Raw genomic sequence first — 19146 nt, 5'->3', positions numbered from 1 at the left:
TGAGACAGCTGTTTTCTCGATTTCTCTCCCTCTGAGGCCACATATTCTTTCCATTATAGCTCTTCTCTGAGCTTCCGTTTCTCTCCGAAGACCAAGTCTCTCTGATTATTCATCTTCGTGTACAGAAAAATGAACTCCCTAAACCCTGAGCGGACATAGACTTTCAAGTGCCCACTGTCCCTGAATGTAATTTTTATGTTTCTCAGTTCAGACTACTTTTTTAGAGGGCATGATAACTGGGCAGTTAAGGACCTTCCCACGGGATTGGATATTTTGAGGGTAAGTGGGAAGGTGGTAACATGCGGTCCTTATCAGTGTCATTGCTTTGAGTCCAGGGCAGAGAGTACTATGTAGGATAGGAGAGTACCTCAAACATGATTATATTTTCCTTAAATAATCTGCAATTATTATTATATAAGAGATAAATACTATATATCTATCTATCTATCTTAAAATGTTTCTTTTGCAGAATAGTTTTTTATATTTCCACACAAAACACTTCATATCTTCCTCCTGATATCTTGACTGTGCTTCACCCTCATGCTATCTCCTCTACCACCTTCTTATCACTGTAGTTCTTTTCAAAACAGCCTAGGTTTTTACCATCTTCCTTTACTGTGTTCTGATTTTCATTTCTGCTTGAACTATTCTGACATAGGTTAGAGAAAAATTTTGTGGCTTCACTTTCTACTTTACTTGAATTCCCCATTATTTTGGGACAAAATTGACTGCCCTGTTCTGGAAATCCACATCTCCTCTGACTTTCACAGAAATACCTCCCTTGCGGAGACGCGTGGATGGCTCAGTTGGTTGAGCATCCAACTCTTGATTTGGCTCAGGTCATTATCTCAGGGTTGTGAGATGGAGCCCTGCATTGGGCTCCCTGCTCAGTGGGGAGTCTGCTTCTCTCCCTCTTTTTCCCTTTGCCTCTACTCCTCCTCCTGTGCAAGCCCTCTCTCTCAAATAAATCTTAAAAAAAAAAAAAGAAAGAAAAGTAAATGTCTCTCTTGCTTCTTTTCCTACCTTAGTGTTTACTCATCATCTATCTTTATTTTAGTTTCTCTTCCTCTTCCTGTCCTCTAATATTAATGTTTCTCCTGGTTTGGTTTTTAGCTTTCATCTCTTACTGTATCAGCTCTCATTGGGAGATCTCAACCATTTCCATGCCTTACCCCGGTAACTCCTAAGTGTCTGTCCCTCTGCATACCTCAGCAAATATGAGTTTCCAGCCGCTTGTTAGATATTGCTGGTAGATATTCTGCAGAAGCCTAAAACTCAGATACAACAAAAATGTGTGGCCTTTTCCAGGTTTGCTCCTCTGCTTGTATTATCTATTGCCAGAATTATCAACACAGTGTACTACTTAAGGAAACTTGATTGTGTGTTCATCGCTTTCTGTCTCACGTACGACATCCTGTGTGTGACCAAATCCTGTTCATTCTAATGAAGTATGATTTCTCTTCTGTCTTCTTCCTTTCTTACTATTACTTAATCCAGACTCTTATCACCTTTCTCTTAATCTGTTGCATGGCTTCCTATAGTTCTCATGTTTTGTATTACCTCACATTTTAATGTATTCTTTACATTTCTCCCTATGTTATGTCTTAAATATATTTAGTAAGCAATACAAATTTGTTAATAATTGCATGAGCTTGTAAATAGATGAAGCATGTTAGAAGAGGGAGGAAATGTGTTTTTGAATTGTTACAAGAATTGTTGGAGATTACTGTCTTGAATTTCTGTTAAAAATTAACAACAAAGGCCCTTCCTAATTTAAAAACATCCAAGGACAGATTTTAGGTGGAAGAGCATATAACTCATTCAACCCAAAAAGAGTTCAGGAGGCATTTAGATCAGAGGAGCCAATAAACAAACTAGGTCTACTCCCTGAGGATACAATTGTTTCAAAGTGTGGTTGTCTACCGGCCAGTTTTGCAAAGTGAAATAAAAACTGGAACCTTTTAGGAGAGACTGCAAGGTGCCTGGGCTTGCATGTGGAGAACAGGCACACCTTTCACAAAGGGCATTTAGTAGCAAGAGAGACTCCTTGAGTCAACGATAAGAAAAAAAAATTTTTTTTCCCATTCTTATATCTGATAAGTTTGGCAGAAACCCCTTCCAGGATGACTTTATTTGATTTCAATACATAAGGGTCTTGGATCAAATTCTTAAATTTTTGGAACTAGTGGGGAAAATGGAGATATCATATAGAATTTTACCTTAGATTTCTAACTTTGCAAATGAATACAAAGTGAGTGGATAAAGGATCAGTATCCTTTTAACTGATTTTACTAGTGGAGAAAAAGTTCTTAGTGGAGAAACATTATGCTCCAGGCTGGCTTATGGAAACCAGGGACAATTTCCTTTGCAGGATTTATCCACTTTACGATCCTCTAAGGAAATTACTGAAATATTATCACCCCTGAAGTGTTAGATCCTGCGAACAAAATCTGGCATTTTGAATTCCAGCTTTGTTCTCTAAGTTGCTGTTGAACCCACTCATCTTAATGCCATTAGCAGAACTACATAGCATACTTTCATTTGCATAATTTAATTGCACCAGCCAAATCATTAATGAAAAGATTAATAACAGGGCCATAATTGGTGAATCTAAGATTCTGTTTGGTGTTCTAGGCCAGATGACATCAAAACTGTACTTCGTGTACTAAATTTTCATACCCACCAGGCAATCCAAAATGTATTTATTCATTTGGTTGATTTCAGAAGGTACCCACTAAAATTTTTGTTTTAGACATGTTAGTGGATCACTGGATGATTTTAGCCATAAAATACCAGCCTTTAGTGAAGATGTGTATCTTCTTTAATACATTTTCGAAGTATCATCTATAGAAGCTTCCACATGTAGATGAGTTGTATTTGAATATTTCATTTGAAAGATAATTGTTTGAACCAAGAAGTGCATTTTCTCATAGGAAGAGATTTATAAATGGGGCATGATTTTTTTTTTCATTAGAAGAAAAGCCAGTTTAACCCATATATAACTGAACTGAATTCTAATGTATTGTCATAATGAATGTGTTTCATGTGCTGTTCAAGTGCTGAGGAATGTTGCAGTGTATAAGACAAACAAGGTCCCTGTCCTAAAACAGCTTACACTTTGGAACTGGGGAAGTGGAGTGGGACATAGAAACAAATGCAAAATGATTAAGATATCTTTATACACTGTAAGCTCTTGTTACTGAGAGAGAGTGGCCAATGAAGAATGCTAGCTAGAAACTTTGGTTTCCCTCATCCAGGCAGTGAGAATTTGGACCAATTCTCATCCTGGGCATACTTAAGAAAGAGAAGGAGGGAACTATTGAAAATCTTGAGGAAGAGCATTCTAGGCAAAAGGAACAGCAATGCAAGGACCTTAATCAGGAAAGAACTTGGAATGTTGATGTGACTGAACGATAGCTACCATCCATAGAGTACTGTGAATCATGAGAGTGGAATGAAATCGTTAGAAAAAGTACACAGAATTTAGATGAGGCCGAGATCTGTAGGCCAAGGCCTGCAAAAAAAAATTTTTTTAAATGGATTTTGCTGGAGAATGATGTAATCGGATTTATATATTTAAATAAGGTGGCCGCTAAAGTGGAGGATGGGGTTAGGAGGTAAGACCGGAAATAAGGAGACTTTAGAGGAGGTCGTTGAGAGGACACGAACACTGGTTGACCCATGAGCTCCACCTGATTCCTCCTTCCCCTGACCTGCCCACTGTCCTGTTTCAAGGATGTAGCCTTGAGAGAGTAATGTATTGTTGAGACCATCTGGACTGAATATATGACTGAACCCTATTAAGGCCTCTATAAAAAAGTCTTAAGATTCTGTCGGGCAGGAGATCTGTGGAGATCTACTCACCTTAGAGATCACCTTGGAGATAGTGAAGATACATTCACTTTGGAGCCACCCAAGATAAGCCTCATATTCCCTTGGTTATTAAACTTGCCACCTACTAGTCTAGAGTGGCCTGCCTTTTTTTTCAGTCTTTCCTTGATCTCCATGTATGGAGGCCAGTTTTAGATTTCACTTGGGGAATTCCGCTGATTGTGAACCAAAAAGGACTTGTTGTAAGACTGCCATAATTTGAATAGATGAACAGTATTTGGTGGGTGTAACCCTTCAAGGGCTAAGAGGTGGTCAGATTTTGGTGATAAGATTGCTGATGAATTGGATGTCCAACAAGAACATAAGAGAAGTAGAATGACTCCTAGGTTATTGGCAAGAGCCACAGGATGAATAGTGTTTAGTTTATTGCAAGGAGCACATTGGGGAGGAAGAGATTGAGGTTGTGGGGTGAAGATAAAGAACTCAGCAGTCCGGGCTGGATTATGTTTTTTGAGACCCCAGTAAGCATCCAGCTGGAAATACTGACTAGGCCATGTCTGGAAAATAGGTAGCTTTGGGAACCATTGTCCTATAGAGTTAAAACTCAGTAAATTTACCTATTATATTATATAAATATATATTAATATGTACAATATTAATATGCATAATTACATTAAATTATGTATTATATCTACCTACCTGTCTATATATGAAAAAAATATATAAATGGAGAAGAGAACAGAACAGAAACTAGAAACTTAGGTGAACTGAAACATTTAGAAACTTAGGGGAAGAACATTAGCCAGAATTTTCATTTTTAGAAGCTAGTTAGGAATGTCACTTTCCAATTCAAACCCTCCAAAAGGTTATCTACCCTCTCTACTCATGATGGAATTCACAGTCCTTCAGGGGCCCCCGATTCCCTCCTCTCTTTTCGCATTCTCTTCCTTGCTCATTCTGCACCAGCCCCCCTGGCCATCTTGCTTTTCCTTGAACACCCCAAGCATATTCTTGTCTGAGATTTTGTTTTTGCCTTTTCTCCACTCTTTAATGCTTTTGTGCCAAATACTCAGTGTGGTTCTTTTTCTCACATTATTTAGATTTCTACTAAATTGTCACCTACTGAGAAGCCTTTTCAATAGTAACTTTCTTTTTCTATGTGAACATACTTTCCAGTCCTCAGTAGATGATGAGAACTAGCCTTATAAGCATATTCAAGCTGAAGTACTTATGACTGATGTTTTATAAATGGTTTATGTTTCTATTTGCATTTTCAGTAGGGTCTTGTGAATTTTAGACTTTAAGACAGAGATAAGGATAATGCCTTTATAATATCTTTAGCACTCATTAACTTATATTAGGTGTGATTGTTTGCATTGCTAAACTGGCCCTTATTTGGGCAGGATTCAGTATTTAACAATGATGTTGACTGATAGTGTTACATTACATTTAATACTATTATCTAATATCTAATTCTCTAATAATGGTATAATATACTTCATATTATTTAATAGCAATATGTAAGTAAGTTTTCTCATTATTTGGCCTGTCAGCTGTCTCGCCATGATTACTGGCAGTGAGAATATTTGACTTACTTTCTGTAAATATATTACATTTCTCACTTCTTTGTTGTTGAGAATTAATATTCTGTGTAAACTGATGTGCTCCCAAAAGGTAAATATTTTCCAAAAGATAAATATTTTCTACAGCTTTGTTTTTTCTTTGAATAGATAGCTTTATTTTTTTAATCTCTATATAATATGGTTTGCAATGACTAAATAATATATGTTGTGGATAATTTTTAAAAATTGGTTAATTTATATCAATGACCGTCCACTCATCATTGAAAGCTTTTATTTTCATTCAGTGACTTACAGCTGCTTTCATTTGGACTCTTAGCAAATAAAGACTATTTTGAAAAAAAGCCTTTGTGCGGGGTCGGGGGAGAAATAATACATTGAGCTTTCGAGTATAATTTTGCAATTATATTTGTGACTTAACCACTGATGTATAAGTTTAGGAATTTTATTAATCTCTTGGAGGTAGATTAGTATTCTTGATTTGTAGATGGATCCATCCATTAAAAAAAAAATCCCTGCTTAAAAAAGTTGTATTATTTTGTTAAAATTTGACACATTGTTTCTACTAAAATATTGAGTCCAGTTGTTTCATATTGAGTTTGCCTTATTTCCAAAATAGCATAGAGATGTGCTAACAACCATAAAGAAAGTGGAAGTCATTATTGGAGCACAGAAGCACCATGTTGGATTATTATAAATGGTTGCCATATTAGAATATAGTGCATGACATAACTAAGTTACACCCCAGTCTTTATAGTGGATGTGATTAGTATGAATTAATTAAATATGAAGGAAGTCAGCAATATTAACAGGGAATACCAGCAGTAAACTAGGTAATGCTGACTATAAAATTTCACAGGTAATATATGTTTCCTCATCAGTTTTGTTTTTTTTTTTACAATGGTCCCAATATTGTAAAAGCAAAAAATTGTGTATCACTTAATTTCTCTTGCTCTTACTGGTTTAGTTAGCATGAATGTGCCTAAATCAGTTAAATGACCACAAAATGGGTACAAGCAATAAAAGGAGGTAAATAATGAGTCTGTCTTATCAAGGAATAGAATGATTAGCTACTGAACAGTTGACTGCACTCAATTACTGTTCTTTGTCATAACTTAGCTGTCAGTTAAATCTGTTTAATGTCTTTTAATCTAAATTATCTATTAATTAGAGATACCATATTTTCAGATCCTTCTTGATCACTTCATAAAACATTTATATATTCCACACTCTTGAATGCTTATGAAATTGTTTATGATGAAGCTAATGATCAACTACGGTTGATTTGCTTTATCAGAGTATAGAAATGAAAAATTTCACTTACCTTTAATGCCTCCTGGTCATTATACCATTGTTTAAAAATGTTCTTTTATATATGTATGTTTATGTGCATACTACTTAACATGTTAAGATGAGTTGGTATATAAGATGCTTTCGTATTTTATAGTGACGCTTAAAATGAGCATTTTAATTGGCCATGAGTGTAAAGGGAATATGAAATAATTTATGCAAGTAATTATAGTATCTGCAAATCTAGTGGCAAGGGATAAATTTTGAGTATATAGTAATATTCCTTTAACCCCAGGGAAGTAGGGAGGAGAAGAAAAGCATATATTTATTAAATGCTTACCACGTTCCAAGCATCTGTTCTAAGTGCTTCGCATACATTATCTGCATATACTATCTTATTTTTTTTTTAAAGATTTTATTTATTTATTTGACAGAGAGAGAGATCACAAGTAGGCAGAGAGGCAGGCAGAGAGAGAGGAGGAAGCAGGCTTCCTGCAGAGCAGAGAGCCCGATGTGGGGCTCGATCCCAGGACCCTGAGATCATGACCTGAGCCGAAGGCAGTGGCTTAATCCACTGAGCCACCCAGGTGCCCCTGCATATACTATCTTATTAAATGTTTTGCATAGATTGTCTCATTTGGTCCTCTCAACAACTTAATAGGTAGGCATTATTAATTATGTCAATTTTATAGATCAAGATAACCGAGACATAGAGTCGTTAGTAAGACTTATATTAATCAGTGGTCATTTGTAAGACTTATATTAGGAAGCGGTTCAGCCAGAATATAAACATAAGCAGTATAGACAGTCATAGTTCTCACTCTTAAGGAATATGTTATACCGCTTTGCTAAATAAATAAGTAAATGTATGCATGTATACTTGTATGTAAAAGGTCTTTTAAAAAGGATATATCAGAGTTAATACTGGTACCTAGCAAGCAAACAAATAAGCCAACAAACAAAACCAGTTCCTTTATTGCAAAGCAAACTACCTTATTAATATTAGTGAAATTATTAAAGTACATAGCATTAATGTAACTTTTATGAATGTAAATAAGTAGCTAGCTACAATATAATACAAAATGTAGATAGAGGAATTGATCAGTAAAAAATGGTCTGAAGAAATAATGAAGCAGTAAGTTTGAAGGAGTTAGAATATTATGCTCAAGTGTGCGGTTAAAGATGACATTCTACTGAATATTAAAAAGAAACTAAGAGAAATACAGTTGACCCTTGAACAACATGGAGGTTAGAAGTGCCAACCCCCACACAGTTGAAAATCTGTGTATAACTTTTAACTTCCCCCAAAACTTAACAGCTTAATAACCTTCTGTTGATGGGAAGTCCTACTGATAACATAATCAATTAATAGTAATTTTGTAGATTATATTCATTATGTATTGTGTTCTCACAATAAAGGAGGCTAGAGAAAAGAATATGTTATTAAGCAAATCATAAGAAAGAGAAAATAAATTTATAGTACTATACTGTGTTTATTGAAAAAATCCAAAGCATAGTTTAAACCCGTGTTGTTCAAGAATCAACTGTATTTTTGTATAATAATCAGCTAGAATCTCATGGTAGAGCAATGTTTTCTTGGGTTTTGAGCTGCATTATATTAGTAATAAAATTAGATTTAGGTCGTTAATGGGAATAATCCATAAACTCCCTTTGATGGGTTGGTAACTTTTTTGAACTACCTATGCAAGGCAAAACTCATACTATTGTTATAAGGCCTGTGTGCTATGCTTTCTCCTCTTTTCTTGTCCCCTTTACTTTGTATTGCTAGATCGTTCAGCTTTAACAACAGCATACTGCCTTCAATGTCATATTTGGATACTTTTAAAAAGTGGTAGAACTTACACTATATACTAACAACATGGTTTATGTACATTTAAGTACATTTCAAAGCTAAGTTCTATCTTTGTATTATTTAGATTATAAAATAATTATTAACTGATTTGGCTAATATTTATTAATCTCTTGGTCATTTTGGGGAAAGCTCAATTATGAATGTGATTGAATAAATTGAAACATTTCTCAATTGCCAGAGACTATAAACTAGATTTGGTCTATGTCTGTGTGAAAGCTGTGGAAACACCCCTGGATTTATTACTGGAAATTCTTTTACGACGTTATTATAATGTCTCATCAACTGGAACACAACACCACAGTAAGAAACAATAAAGTAGTTTGTGTTCAATGTAACTTTTATTTCTGTCTTTAACTACACGAAAATATCTAAAAATATGCATTAAAGGACATGTATTCTATTACTGATTGGGTAAAATGCGTAGAAAATGTGAGGCATTGAGATGACTAAAAAAGAGACTCAGTAGAAATTTCCAGTGCAAGGCATAGTTGTCAATCTCTGTCTGCCAATTTTTCCACCATGAGTGGTAAATGTGTTGCTCACTAGGGAACACATAAACACAGACAGAAAAAAACAACTACATAAATGCCATAAATATTTAGGGGCAAAGCATGCAATAACTCTAGAGATAATATATAGAGATGCATACCATATCTTTTGGTTAACCATTTTATTGATTTTATTATTTTAATTTCCCTTTTGTTCAGCAATGATGATATTTGTGTGTTCTCTGTTTGCTAGTATTTCTATCCTTATGTGGATATGCTCAATATCTAGTATTGTTTTCTTGAGGAATGACAGCACAGAACAGCTTATAGCATGCACAGCTACCTATCAGTATCTATATAGAAGAATTCTAGAATCCCCTGTGTATTTTTCACTGCTGATTCAGAAGAACAATGATCTATTCGAGATCTTTAGTATTCAGCACTGACTTTCTGCCATGAGACTTAGAGAAAATTTAGGATTTTAAACCCATGAACATATCTGTAAAGTCCATTTTGAAATTGGGAAGTTATTAAGGATTTTAAATATTAAGGAATTTAAATATATCAAGGCTTTGCCTAAAGTACTTTTACCTACTTGGAAGCAAAATTGAAAATGATTTTGCACTTTCATGATGATGTTGTAACTGAACTAATTTGAGTTCACTCTTTGGTAAGTCACAGATACACCAAGTGGAGTTGTGCCAGAAAGGAAATTTTATTTGCAGCAAATGAGGAGATCATGGGGAGTGACTTCTAAAGCCGTAACTCTTCAAGCAAGAGCAAGGGTGGATGGGTTCCTTTTATTTCGGGTTCTGGTGAATATTTAGAAAGGGGAACCTTGTCATCATATATGGAGGAGGGCTTAGGGTTGCATATGCACCTTAAGGAAACATGCCTATACATACATTGTATGTTATGTTAGTGAGGCTTGGGCTCCTCCTTGGGGGTATTTCAGCATTATAATGATGGAGAGGTTACTGTCCTTCACTATATGGTCCATTTGCACATGTATGAGTCCCTGGTTAAGCTCAAGTTGGTCTGGGTGGTCTGGGCCTCCAGAGCTCTTCACCAGGGCAGTCATTAAAGCTTGAGTAGTTTCCATTTCCATCAGGGGATGCTATGCCTGTTGGGTCTTTTTGACTTGCATTAAGTAAGAGATAAGCTAGAAAGAATTTAAGGAAAAATGTGGGACAAAGCTCAATGAGTATAAGCAGGTGAGCAGTAAAGGTCAGGTCCTGGGTTTAGCTGGTGACGTCATTCTGTAAGCCATCAAGTTTCAGATCTAGAGAATTTTCTGTCTGTCTCTTCCTATCTCCACTGTACTCCCTGCACACCCCCTGCTGATGTAGGGAAGACGTTAGTGTTCGAAACTGATGGCCAAGAAGGAATTCTTGAGATGTCTTCGGTGCAGAAAGGTGGTTTTATTGAAGCACAGGGACAGGACCTGTGGGCAGAAAGAGCTGCATCGGGGTCATGGACAGTGGCCCATTACATATTTTCAAGTTGGGAGGAGATCAGAGATAGCATAAGTCTCTAAGGAATTTTGCAAGCAAGGTTTCCAGGACCTTGAGGAGGCTGGCCATTGTTGGGAAAAGGTCATTTATTGCTGTCTATTAAAACCTGGGTCATGAGACCCTTCAGATATATATCAGTGGGTCATATGCTTGGCAGATGACTGCCAACATGTATCTTGAAGGTAGATAAAGGAAGTTTCCAAAGAAATTTGTACATGTTAAAGTAGACTTATAGGACCCTGGGGTCCGGCTGAGGTTGCCCTTTGCCCTTAGCAGAGTATTAACATTGAGACAGCTGAGTCCCTAGAGGAATGTCACTCTGCCTGTTTTAAGGACTTGTCAATGGGGCTGTTAGTAGTAAAGAAATTTAATAATTTTTCTTCTGCCTTTGTTTCCCGCACACCTCCATGTGCAAGTGTAGTTTACACCAAATCCTGTCACTTTTCTCTGCAAGGTTTCCTACAACTATAGCTTGGGCCTTAACACTTGGCTTCTTTAATAACAATTAGAGTTTTCTGATCCATCCAGCTTCCAGACTTTTCCTCATCCATTTTGCACACTAGTACCTGAGTAATCTTCTGAATGAAGCAAGGGAGTGAGGTTCTTTTCTCACGGAATCAAAAAATGAATCTCGCAGGCAAAGGAGAGTGAGCAAAACTGATAAGAGTTTTATTAAGCAAGGATACAGGAAAAAACTCTCAGGAGTGAGAGGGGTCCCCACCAGGTTGCCAGTGAGGGCTTTTCATCTCTAGCCTTTTATTAGGACTTTAGGAAACTTGCTGGTGGTTAAGTCCATGGCCTGGAAACAGACATGATACTTGTACATCATGCGAGAGTTTTCGTTTTTGCAACCTCCATGATCTATAGATACATATTGCTAGGTCTGGTTAATCTTTATAGTGAACTTTTCCTTTGAGGCCTGATTCATTTTTGTGGTTATTTTTTATTTTCTGTGGTTACAGTGTAATTATTAGAAAAACGTTTTAGCCCTAGCAGCTAAGATAGGGTGGTCTAAATTTTCCTGATCTCTGTCTTTGTTCTGTTTCGATGTCTGCATGCCTCCGAGCTAGTTGGAGCCCCCATTCTTTCCCTACCTAAAGTCCTGTCCTGTACCTATTCATGAATGTACCATTGCAGGGGTATCCCTGCATTGCTGTAAGGCTTCCTTCCAGTTGCTTCTCATTATCCTAAGGCAACTCTTTTGTGTGTTTGTTTTTGCCCAGCCTACTGGACCTTTCTGGCTCTTCGTCTTCAATTCTGCCCTTTACTTGAGGCCCACTCTTTTCTCATTTCATTCTTGCCTGATCTGTTCTCTAGGACTTTGTCAGGGAAGAAAAGTAATTCTCCTTCTACCCTTCTAGGTTCTTAGCTGACAACCCTCTGTAATGAAAAAGATTTCTGTAATGAAAAACAAATGAAAATTTAATAACATGGTATACCTCCTGTAAAATTCCAGAAAAAACGGAGTAACTCCCTGAAATGGTCCAAACCTTATACCATCTCTAGCCAAAGACAAAAGATGTTGGTGAGTGGGGAACCAGTTATAGGAGGTTTTCAGGCAAAGCATATTGAAGAGGGCATGGTTTATGCAGATTGAAATCTCTGCCTTCTCCACTAAGAAGAAATCCTAGAGATTTAGTACCCCCCTACTTCCTAAACAGTGAGGGAGACACCCTAAAATGGAATTTTTTTTTAAATAAATGTAAGTATCTCCTACAAAAGGGGAACTTCTAACCTGGTTTTCTGAGTTTCTCAGAAACTGCTGCTTCTCTAAAATAATCCTTCTGCCAAAGAGGCATATTATGGGGTAGCCAATTCTGTTCTCCTTTACCTGGAATCGTAGCTGAACTCAAGGGGCTCACCGCCCGGGGTGCATTAAGTTGAACACAATCCAAGGAAGTGTTGAAAGCGAAGAACTTTTTATTACTTTTTACAAGTGAGGAGCTGGAGGCAGCTGTCAAAGCACTGTCTCCCCCTGGGGTGAGTACTGGAAGCTTTTATTCGGTGTATGGGGGGGCGGGGCTTGCATATGTGCTACATACACATTAAGGAGTTACACATATTCTGTTATTTAGGCACGTCAGTTCAGTTGCACATGACTAGCTTGTCAATGTGCTAATACATGCATCTATGTTCAAACACTAGCGGAAAAAACCCCACCTGTAGGAGGCGATCTGAGTTTTATGATGAGCTAAAGGTAGGTACAGGACAACTTTGGGGGGCTTCTGCAGGTCCTCGGCTCCAAAAAGGCTCAAGCCAGCCCAAACTGGCTCACGTCAGGTGAAAGAAACACCTACCTAGGAGCTAACAGATGAAACCTCTAGGTGATGTGATGTCTGAAGGGGGTGTCTCTTGATTGGAGGGGGGTGCCCAAATGGGGGCTGACTATCTGGTGGAAGCTGGTGAATCGGGAGGTGGAAGAATTCACCTGAAGCAGAACAAAGAGATAGAAGTTTATGAATACATTGTGAGGGAGCAGTGGCCAGATAGAAGAGAGGTCGTCTGCAATGAGGCAGTAGGGCTGTTTTTAAAGGGGGAAATGAGGGGGTATAGCGACATACAGAATTCTGCCTCTTTTGGCAACTGTGCCTGGTTGTAAGCCCACTGGTCATTTAGGGCCTGTGGTTGTTTGGAGGTGGGTCTGAGACCTGATGGGCCTGTCTGTTCAGCCTGGTGGTATCTGAGGGCCCTTTCCACCACATTCCATTGCTTCAATCTGTTTGCCTAAAAGTGGCCTCTACAAGCTGGGTGTCTTTTTGGTGGAAATGGCTGTTTTTTTGCAAAACAAAACACATTCCTCCTGCTTTTGTCCTTTTCCCCACTTCCCCGTCTCCTCATAGCTTCAAGTCCTCAGATCTGAGTAACTTCTCACCTTACCCTAGCTAACAGAATGTCCAACTCTCCTCTCTTCTGTCCAGGATCCGGTTCTTACGTGGCTCTCAAGGCTTACCGGCTTTGGGAAATGTTACCATGACTATCCTAGTCTCCAGTGTGGACTTTGTTTCCTTCATGAGACTTAGAGCACTCTCCCTTTTATTTATTTTAAATGGATACACAGTTTTTACTTTTGTGGCTTGTTAGGCATTTAAAAATTTTATTTATTAAAAACTTCAAACAACATTTTGTTTGCCTTCACTTCTGCCCATCCTTCTTAGGGCTTCTGCTGGACCGGTTGGTTCACTGTTCAATTTAGGGAGATCTTTCACCTTCTCCTTTAGGGGATTCAAATCATATACAGACTAAACTAGAGGGTATGTCCCTCTCTGGAATACTAACATATTTTCTTGACTCCTGTATCCAGATAATGTCGGAACTCTTTTATTGTCCTGTGAGATTGCATTGTGTTTATATTTAAATTCTTAGGGAGCATATTAATCTAGAATTGGAACATCTGGGTTAGTCTTGACTCTGCTACTTACTGACTGCTTAAAACATGAAAAGATCAACCTCCTATATGATTAGGAGTTTCTTTATATGTGAAGCAGAGATTAACAACCGACCTTTCATTTTGCAAGGTTATTCTGAATCCTGAAAATAAGTAAAAGATTGTACTTGAAAATAAGATTCAGCTAGCTGTATATTCATGAACTTTATAATCTAATATACTTAACCTATTTTTAGGTGCTTAAAGTATGCTAATATTAACTAATGCAGTAACTCACTCATCCTCAAAACAACTCTGTGAGGGGGACTAGTACGTGTTATCAACAGCAGAGTTTAATTAATTGTCCAGTCCCGGGTAATCAGTAGCAGTCATGGAATAGACCCCTCATGGTGTGGCCTGGGACTCCTCCCACCCACCCAAACCCCCACCCATACCCACGTCTCATCTCACAACTTCTCTTATGTAGCTAGTTCTGGTATTGGCTAACCACAGCTGCTCTGTGTTTTCAGTCTGCCTCCACAGCCCCAAGTTTACTAGGTTCAGAAACATCCAAAATCAAGCCAGTTGTGAATTCAAATCCTGCAGCATTTCTCCAAGTTTGTTGTAATTTCAAAAAGAAAAGCAGTGTCTTGGTTTACTTGCAATAACAGACCTGCCGTGATAAAAAGGACAAAGGGCTTTGCATACTTGCAGGAAAATCACATGCTTAAATGAATGCATATGGAGCTTATTTTACTTACTATTGGAGGTTAGAGAATTTGGTATTTCAGCAATGAAACCAATGCAAATATGATGTACAAAATATGTAGTTAAAGACAGTCTGAGAACTTATGAGCTTTAATCCTCTTATCTATTTTAGGACTTTCTGGGACAAGTGTTTTGTACATTGGGGGAGATTGTTGGTTCTCAGGGAAGTCGCCTGGAAAAGCCAATAGTGTAAGTATTTTTTAATCCAGACAAAGAAATGTTAACTCTTCGGTTTTCATTTTGGTAGTTTGGAATTGACGAATATGTGGTTGGAGACCAAAAGTGAATTTAAAAATCTTACTGAGTTTTTTTCTTCTAACCAATAGTGTTGACATGTTTGTATTTTAGCCTTCATATGCTATGCTACAAAATGGTCACAAGATGAAATGAGATTCAAAAAAGCAAATGTATAGTTTTCCTTTTGGGTATAGTATTAATTCTTAGGTTTTAAGAATTAAATGTTTTGAAAAAGAGACTTTCCTTCTTTGGGCCAGGGACTATATGGAGTGCCATGCTTTATACCATATGCTCAATAAATGCATTTTTAGTGATTGAGATTTTAATGATTTTTACTACAAAGTTGGCGTGTAAAAAATGAAAGTAAGTGTATAAATGTTAAGAGAAGGTGGTATCACAGAATTACCTATTCTCCCTTCACTTTCAATCACTGGGATCATGTTTCATTTTCAGATCAATTATGTGGGGTGATCCTATTTTCTCTGGTTCCAAATAAGACAGAAAATGAATTCCAGATATTTTTTCCTAAATCTTCCCACTCACTGCCCTCCTTCTTCCTCCCCTCACCCCATCTCATTTATTTGAATTCAATTAACTTCATAAAAATCACATGATCTAGGAAGAATACTGAGAAAATTGCAGAGCTAACCACAATATCAAAAGGCTTGGGGAATTTTGAAGTGTATATCTTCAACATTTCTTTTAAGACTCTCAGACTCATAAAATAAATGTGTCAAAACTCTCCAAGTCTATTCACCTTTGACATTCAAATACTTGAAATGTCCAAGGCATCGCTCTCACATTATCTGTATAAAATTGAACTTTATGCTTAGAGTGTTCTTCTTAGGCTAATAAGAAGTCTATGAATTCTCACGTCTTTTATTTAACTTGATTTATTAACTAGTTTGAAGACTTTTGCATATCAGAGCCTTTTAACATTTCTTTCATGTATAATTTGTTTTCATATCATTGCAGAATTTGTAAGCTTATGGTTCAGATATGTTTATGCTCACTTGAAACATGTCTTGAAAGTCTTGAAACATGTTTAAAAGTTGGCATTATTTTGGTTGGAGTATGTGGTAAGTCGAATATAGTGTGAGATGTGGTGGTTGTTCAGCTGATTCAACAATTCCCACTTAGGCAAGACCAACAAAAGCACACTCAGGGTGAAGGGTGATGATGGGAACGTTGGGAGTATTTGCTGGCAGTTGATTTATGATCATCTCACATAACCTGGAAAGATGAGATGCCCTTTAGGTTTTTCCTCACTCCTGCTGAGGATGGGGTGGCATAACTGAGGCAAAGCCTTGGAAACCTGTTTAGGCAACATGAAGCTATTCTAACTACCCACTTTGCTTCATCTATAGGGTCTTTTGTTAATTTAAGCAAGTTTATTGAAAGTGTTGCTATTGTATCTGTCTGACTGACAAAGGTAGAATTCATTCCGTCTTTTAACTTATATGTAACTAATGTTTTCCTCAACCTTTGACCTACTGGGCAATCCTCTCAGGCAAATAAATATCAAGAAAAGGGTTAAAAGTTAGGTTTACTGTTTGAGCAGTGAGAGGGTTTTTTGTTGTTGTTGTTTTAATCTTAAAGTAAATTTAATTAGGCAGTGTGCTAGTATTAAATGGGAAATGACATGTAGAGCTTGAATGTAGCAGAGAGATCGGCTACAAAAGAAAGAAGAAAGAAGAAAGAAGCAAAGAATAAAACTATAAGAACTGCAGTGTGGTACCATATTACATGAAGGAAACCCAATTAGATACTTGAGATGAAGAGAAAAAAGGGAAGAGATGAGAGAGGGCAATCAAATAGGCAAGACAAATCAAAAAAGCGGAGTAAAATTAAATATTACAAGCTTGCTAGTAGAATGATATTTTTGATTTGTTTATTTAAGCATCCAGTAATATACTCATGTGCTCTCACGTGAGCATCCATCCCAGGTGAACAATGGGGAAAAATATATTTTGTTTTAACCCACCCACCATCTTGTTTGAGAAAATATTATCTTTTATTAAATACACAACTATGAGAGGGGCGCCTGGGTGGTTCAGTGGGTTAAAGCCTCTGCCTTCGGCTCAGGTCATGATCTCGGTCCTGGGATCGAGCCCTGCATTGGGCTCTCTGCTCAGCAGGGAGCCTGCTTCCTCCTCTCTCTCTGCCTGCCTCTCTGCCTACTTGTGATCTCTGTCTGTCAAATAAATTAAAAAAAAAAAAAGAATTCTTTAAAAAAAAATAAAAAAAAAACACAACTATGAGAGAGTCAAGCATCTAGAGAAGGGAGAACATGTAGATGAAAGAACAAAGTCCATTGGGCTGAGAATGCTTTCTTCGGCTCTTGGAAGTTCAAGTGCTCAGAGAGAAGATACATCTTCTGTTCCAATGGCCTTTTACTCCCCTACCGAAACCTCAAATGAAAAGCAAATGAAACTCATTTATCATTTTTGTTTAAAAGTGTAGTTTAGTGGAGGAAGAGAGTGAAATGTTTGCATGGAAGTTTTATCTGCCCATGATGTCAGAGTTGCCTTTCAAACCAGCTGGTTCGCTAGATAGATACTTTCAGATTCCACACTCATCCCTGTTCACTGACACTTTTTCCAGGTACTTGATTTTTCAAACCAATATAATGGACAGATGGTGAGGAGAGATGGGGAGGTTGGAAGGGATACTTCAGTGGGGGAAAGAATGGTTTTGGAAGAAAGGACAGAGCCAGGGAGAATATCAGAAATGATACAAGGTCAGGGAAGTGTTTTCTCACAGGAAACTTGCTGACAAAAATAACTTGTAAAGGAAGATACCATGTTTTGTCACATAATATGTAAATATAGTGGATTTTATTTTGTTTTGTTTTTAATAAGTGGAATATATTAAAGCATGGCAGAAACAATGCACTTCACATTGGGAAATAATACACGTTTAACATCTAGCTCTTAAAACTGTTCCTCAGTCCCCACTGCCTCCTCCTGTCCCACCCCCTCCACCACTCCCACCTGTTAAACCTACTCTGGTCGGGGCTTAGCTATCTAGTTAAAGATATCATTGTAAGTTGGTCACTAAACATCTGGCTCTTTTCCACGGTTGGTTCCTCATGGCTGGAGACAGAATTTGTACGCTGTCCTGTTACAGCCATTACTTTAGCCAATCTTCTTAAGGAGCTGGAGGATTTTTCCTATCTGGATGGATATAGGCTTTGGAATTGGAGCACAGGATACCTCCTGAGGCAGATAATCCATCTGCAATTAACAAAATTGACTCATCCTGAATTTAAAAAGTCTCCCTGTGTCCCAAATGTTATTTATCTTAAATAGCATTATTATTGCAGTTGACTGATGGACACCAGGATCCCAGCTCTGACAAATGTTATTTATCTTAAATAGCATTATCCAAGTGATTTAGGGCTTATTTACCAATTTGTTTTAGATTAGAGATTTATTTTTCAATAGTTTTCCATTTAAATTTTAAGTTATTCAAAAGATTCCATTGTTTTCTTCCCTTAAAAAGGCCTAATTTAAATTATGTTCTGTTAAGATAGGAAGAATAATTTCTTTTAGCTTTTTAATTGCAATTGTGTCATATTATCTCCTCAGAGGTAGGCTTTTAAAAATGATGGTAATGGTAAAATTTGGAAATTTAAAGCAGATATACTAGAGCTTTAAATTATTTATTACTAACCAAGCCTTTGAATGCTAAGTAATATTTATTACAAAGGAAAAATGGATTTCTAATACATAGCCTTATGAGCTATAAAGAATTTGAATTTAAAATCAAGTCCTTTTATTTTCTGTGCTTCAGTTACTGTAACTTAAAAAATAGATTTCATTTTATTATGAGAATAAAAATTATTTTTTAATATTTCATAGGAACTTAGGTGGCTTTTTATGGAACCGATGTTTAAGAATCTTTAATTTACTTTTTTTTTTTTAAGATTTTATTTATTTATTTGACAGACAGAGATCACAAGTAGGCAGAGAGGCAGGCAGAGAGAGAGGAGGAAGCAGGCTCCCCACTGAGAAGAGAGCCCGATGTGGGGCTCCATCCCAGGACCCTGAGATCATGACCTGAGCCGAAGGCAGAGGCTTTAACCCACTGAGCCACCCAGGTGCCCCTTTAATTTACTTTTTAATAGCAGCTTAAGATTTTCACAATTTCCAGCAGTCTGTTCTGTCAAATTCAAGTTCTGAGCAAATTTGGATTCCGA

The 19146-nt window shown here is 37.1% G+C and overlaps 1 protein-coding gene across 1 annotated transcript in view; it reads left to right on the top strand.

The window, feature by feature from the left end:
* Positions 1-19146, top strand: part of CPNE8 (copine 8) — a 220448-nt gene that overhangs the window by 74609 nt on the left and 126693 nt on the right. The window contains exon 6 of the mRNA XM_046013749.1: positions 14821-14897. Within this exon, the coding sequence (XP_045869705.1) occupies positions 14821-14897 (77 nt within the window). The remainder of the gene's footprint in view (positions 1-14820; positions 14898-19146) is intronic.

Source organism: Meles meles, chromosome 7 (genome assembly GCF_922984935.1).
Source record: "Meles meles chromosome 7, mMelMel3.1 paternal haplotype, whole genome shotgun sequence".
NCBI lineage: Eukaryota > Metazoa > Chordata > Mammalia > Carnivora > Mustelidae > Meles > Meles meles.
This window is presented reverse-complemented; position numbering and strand designations above follow the sequence as displayed.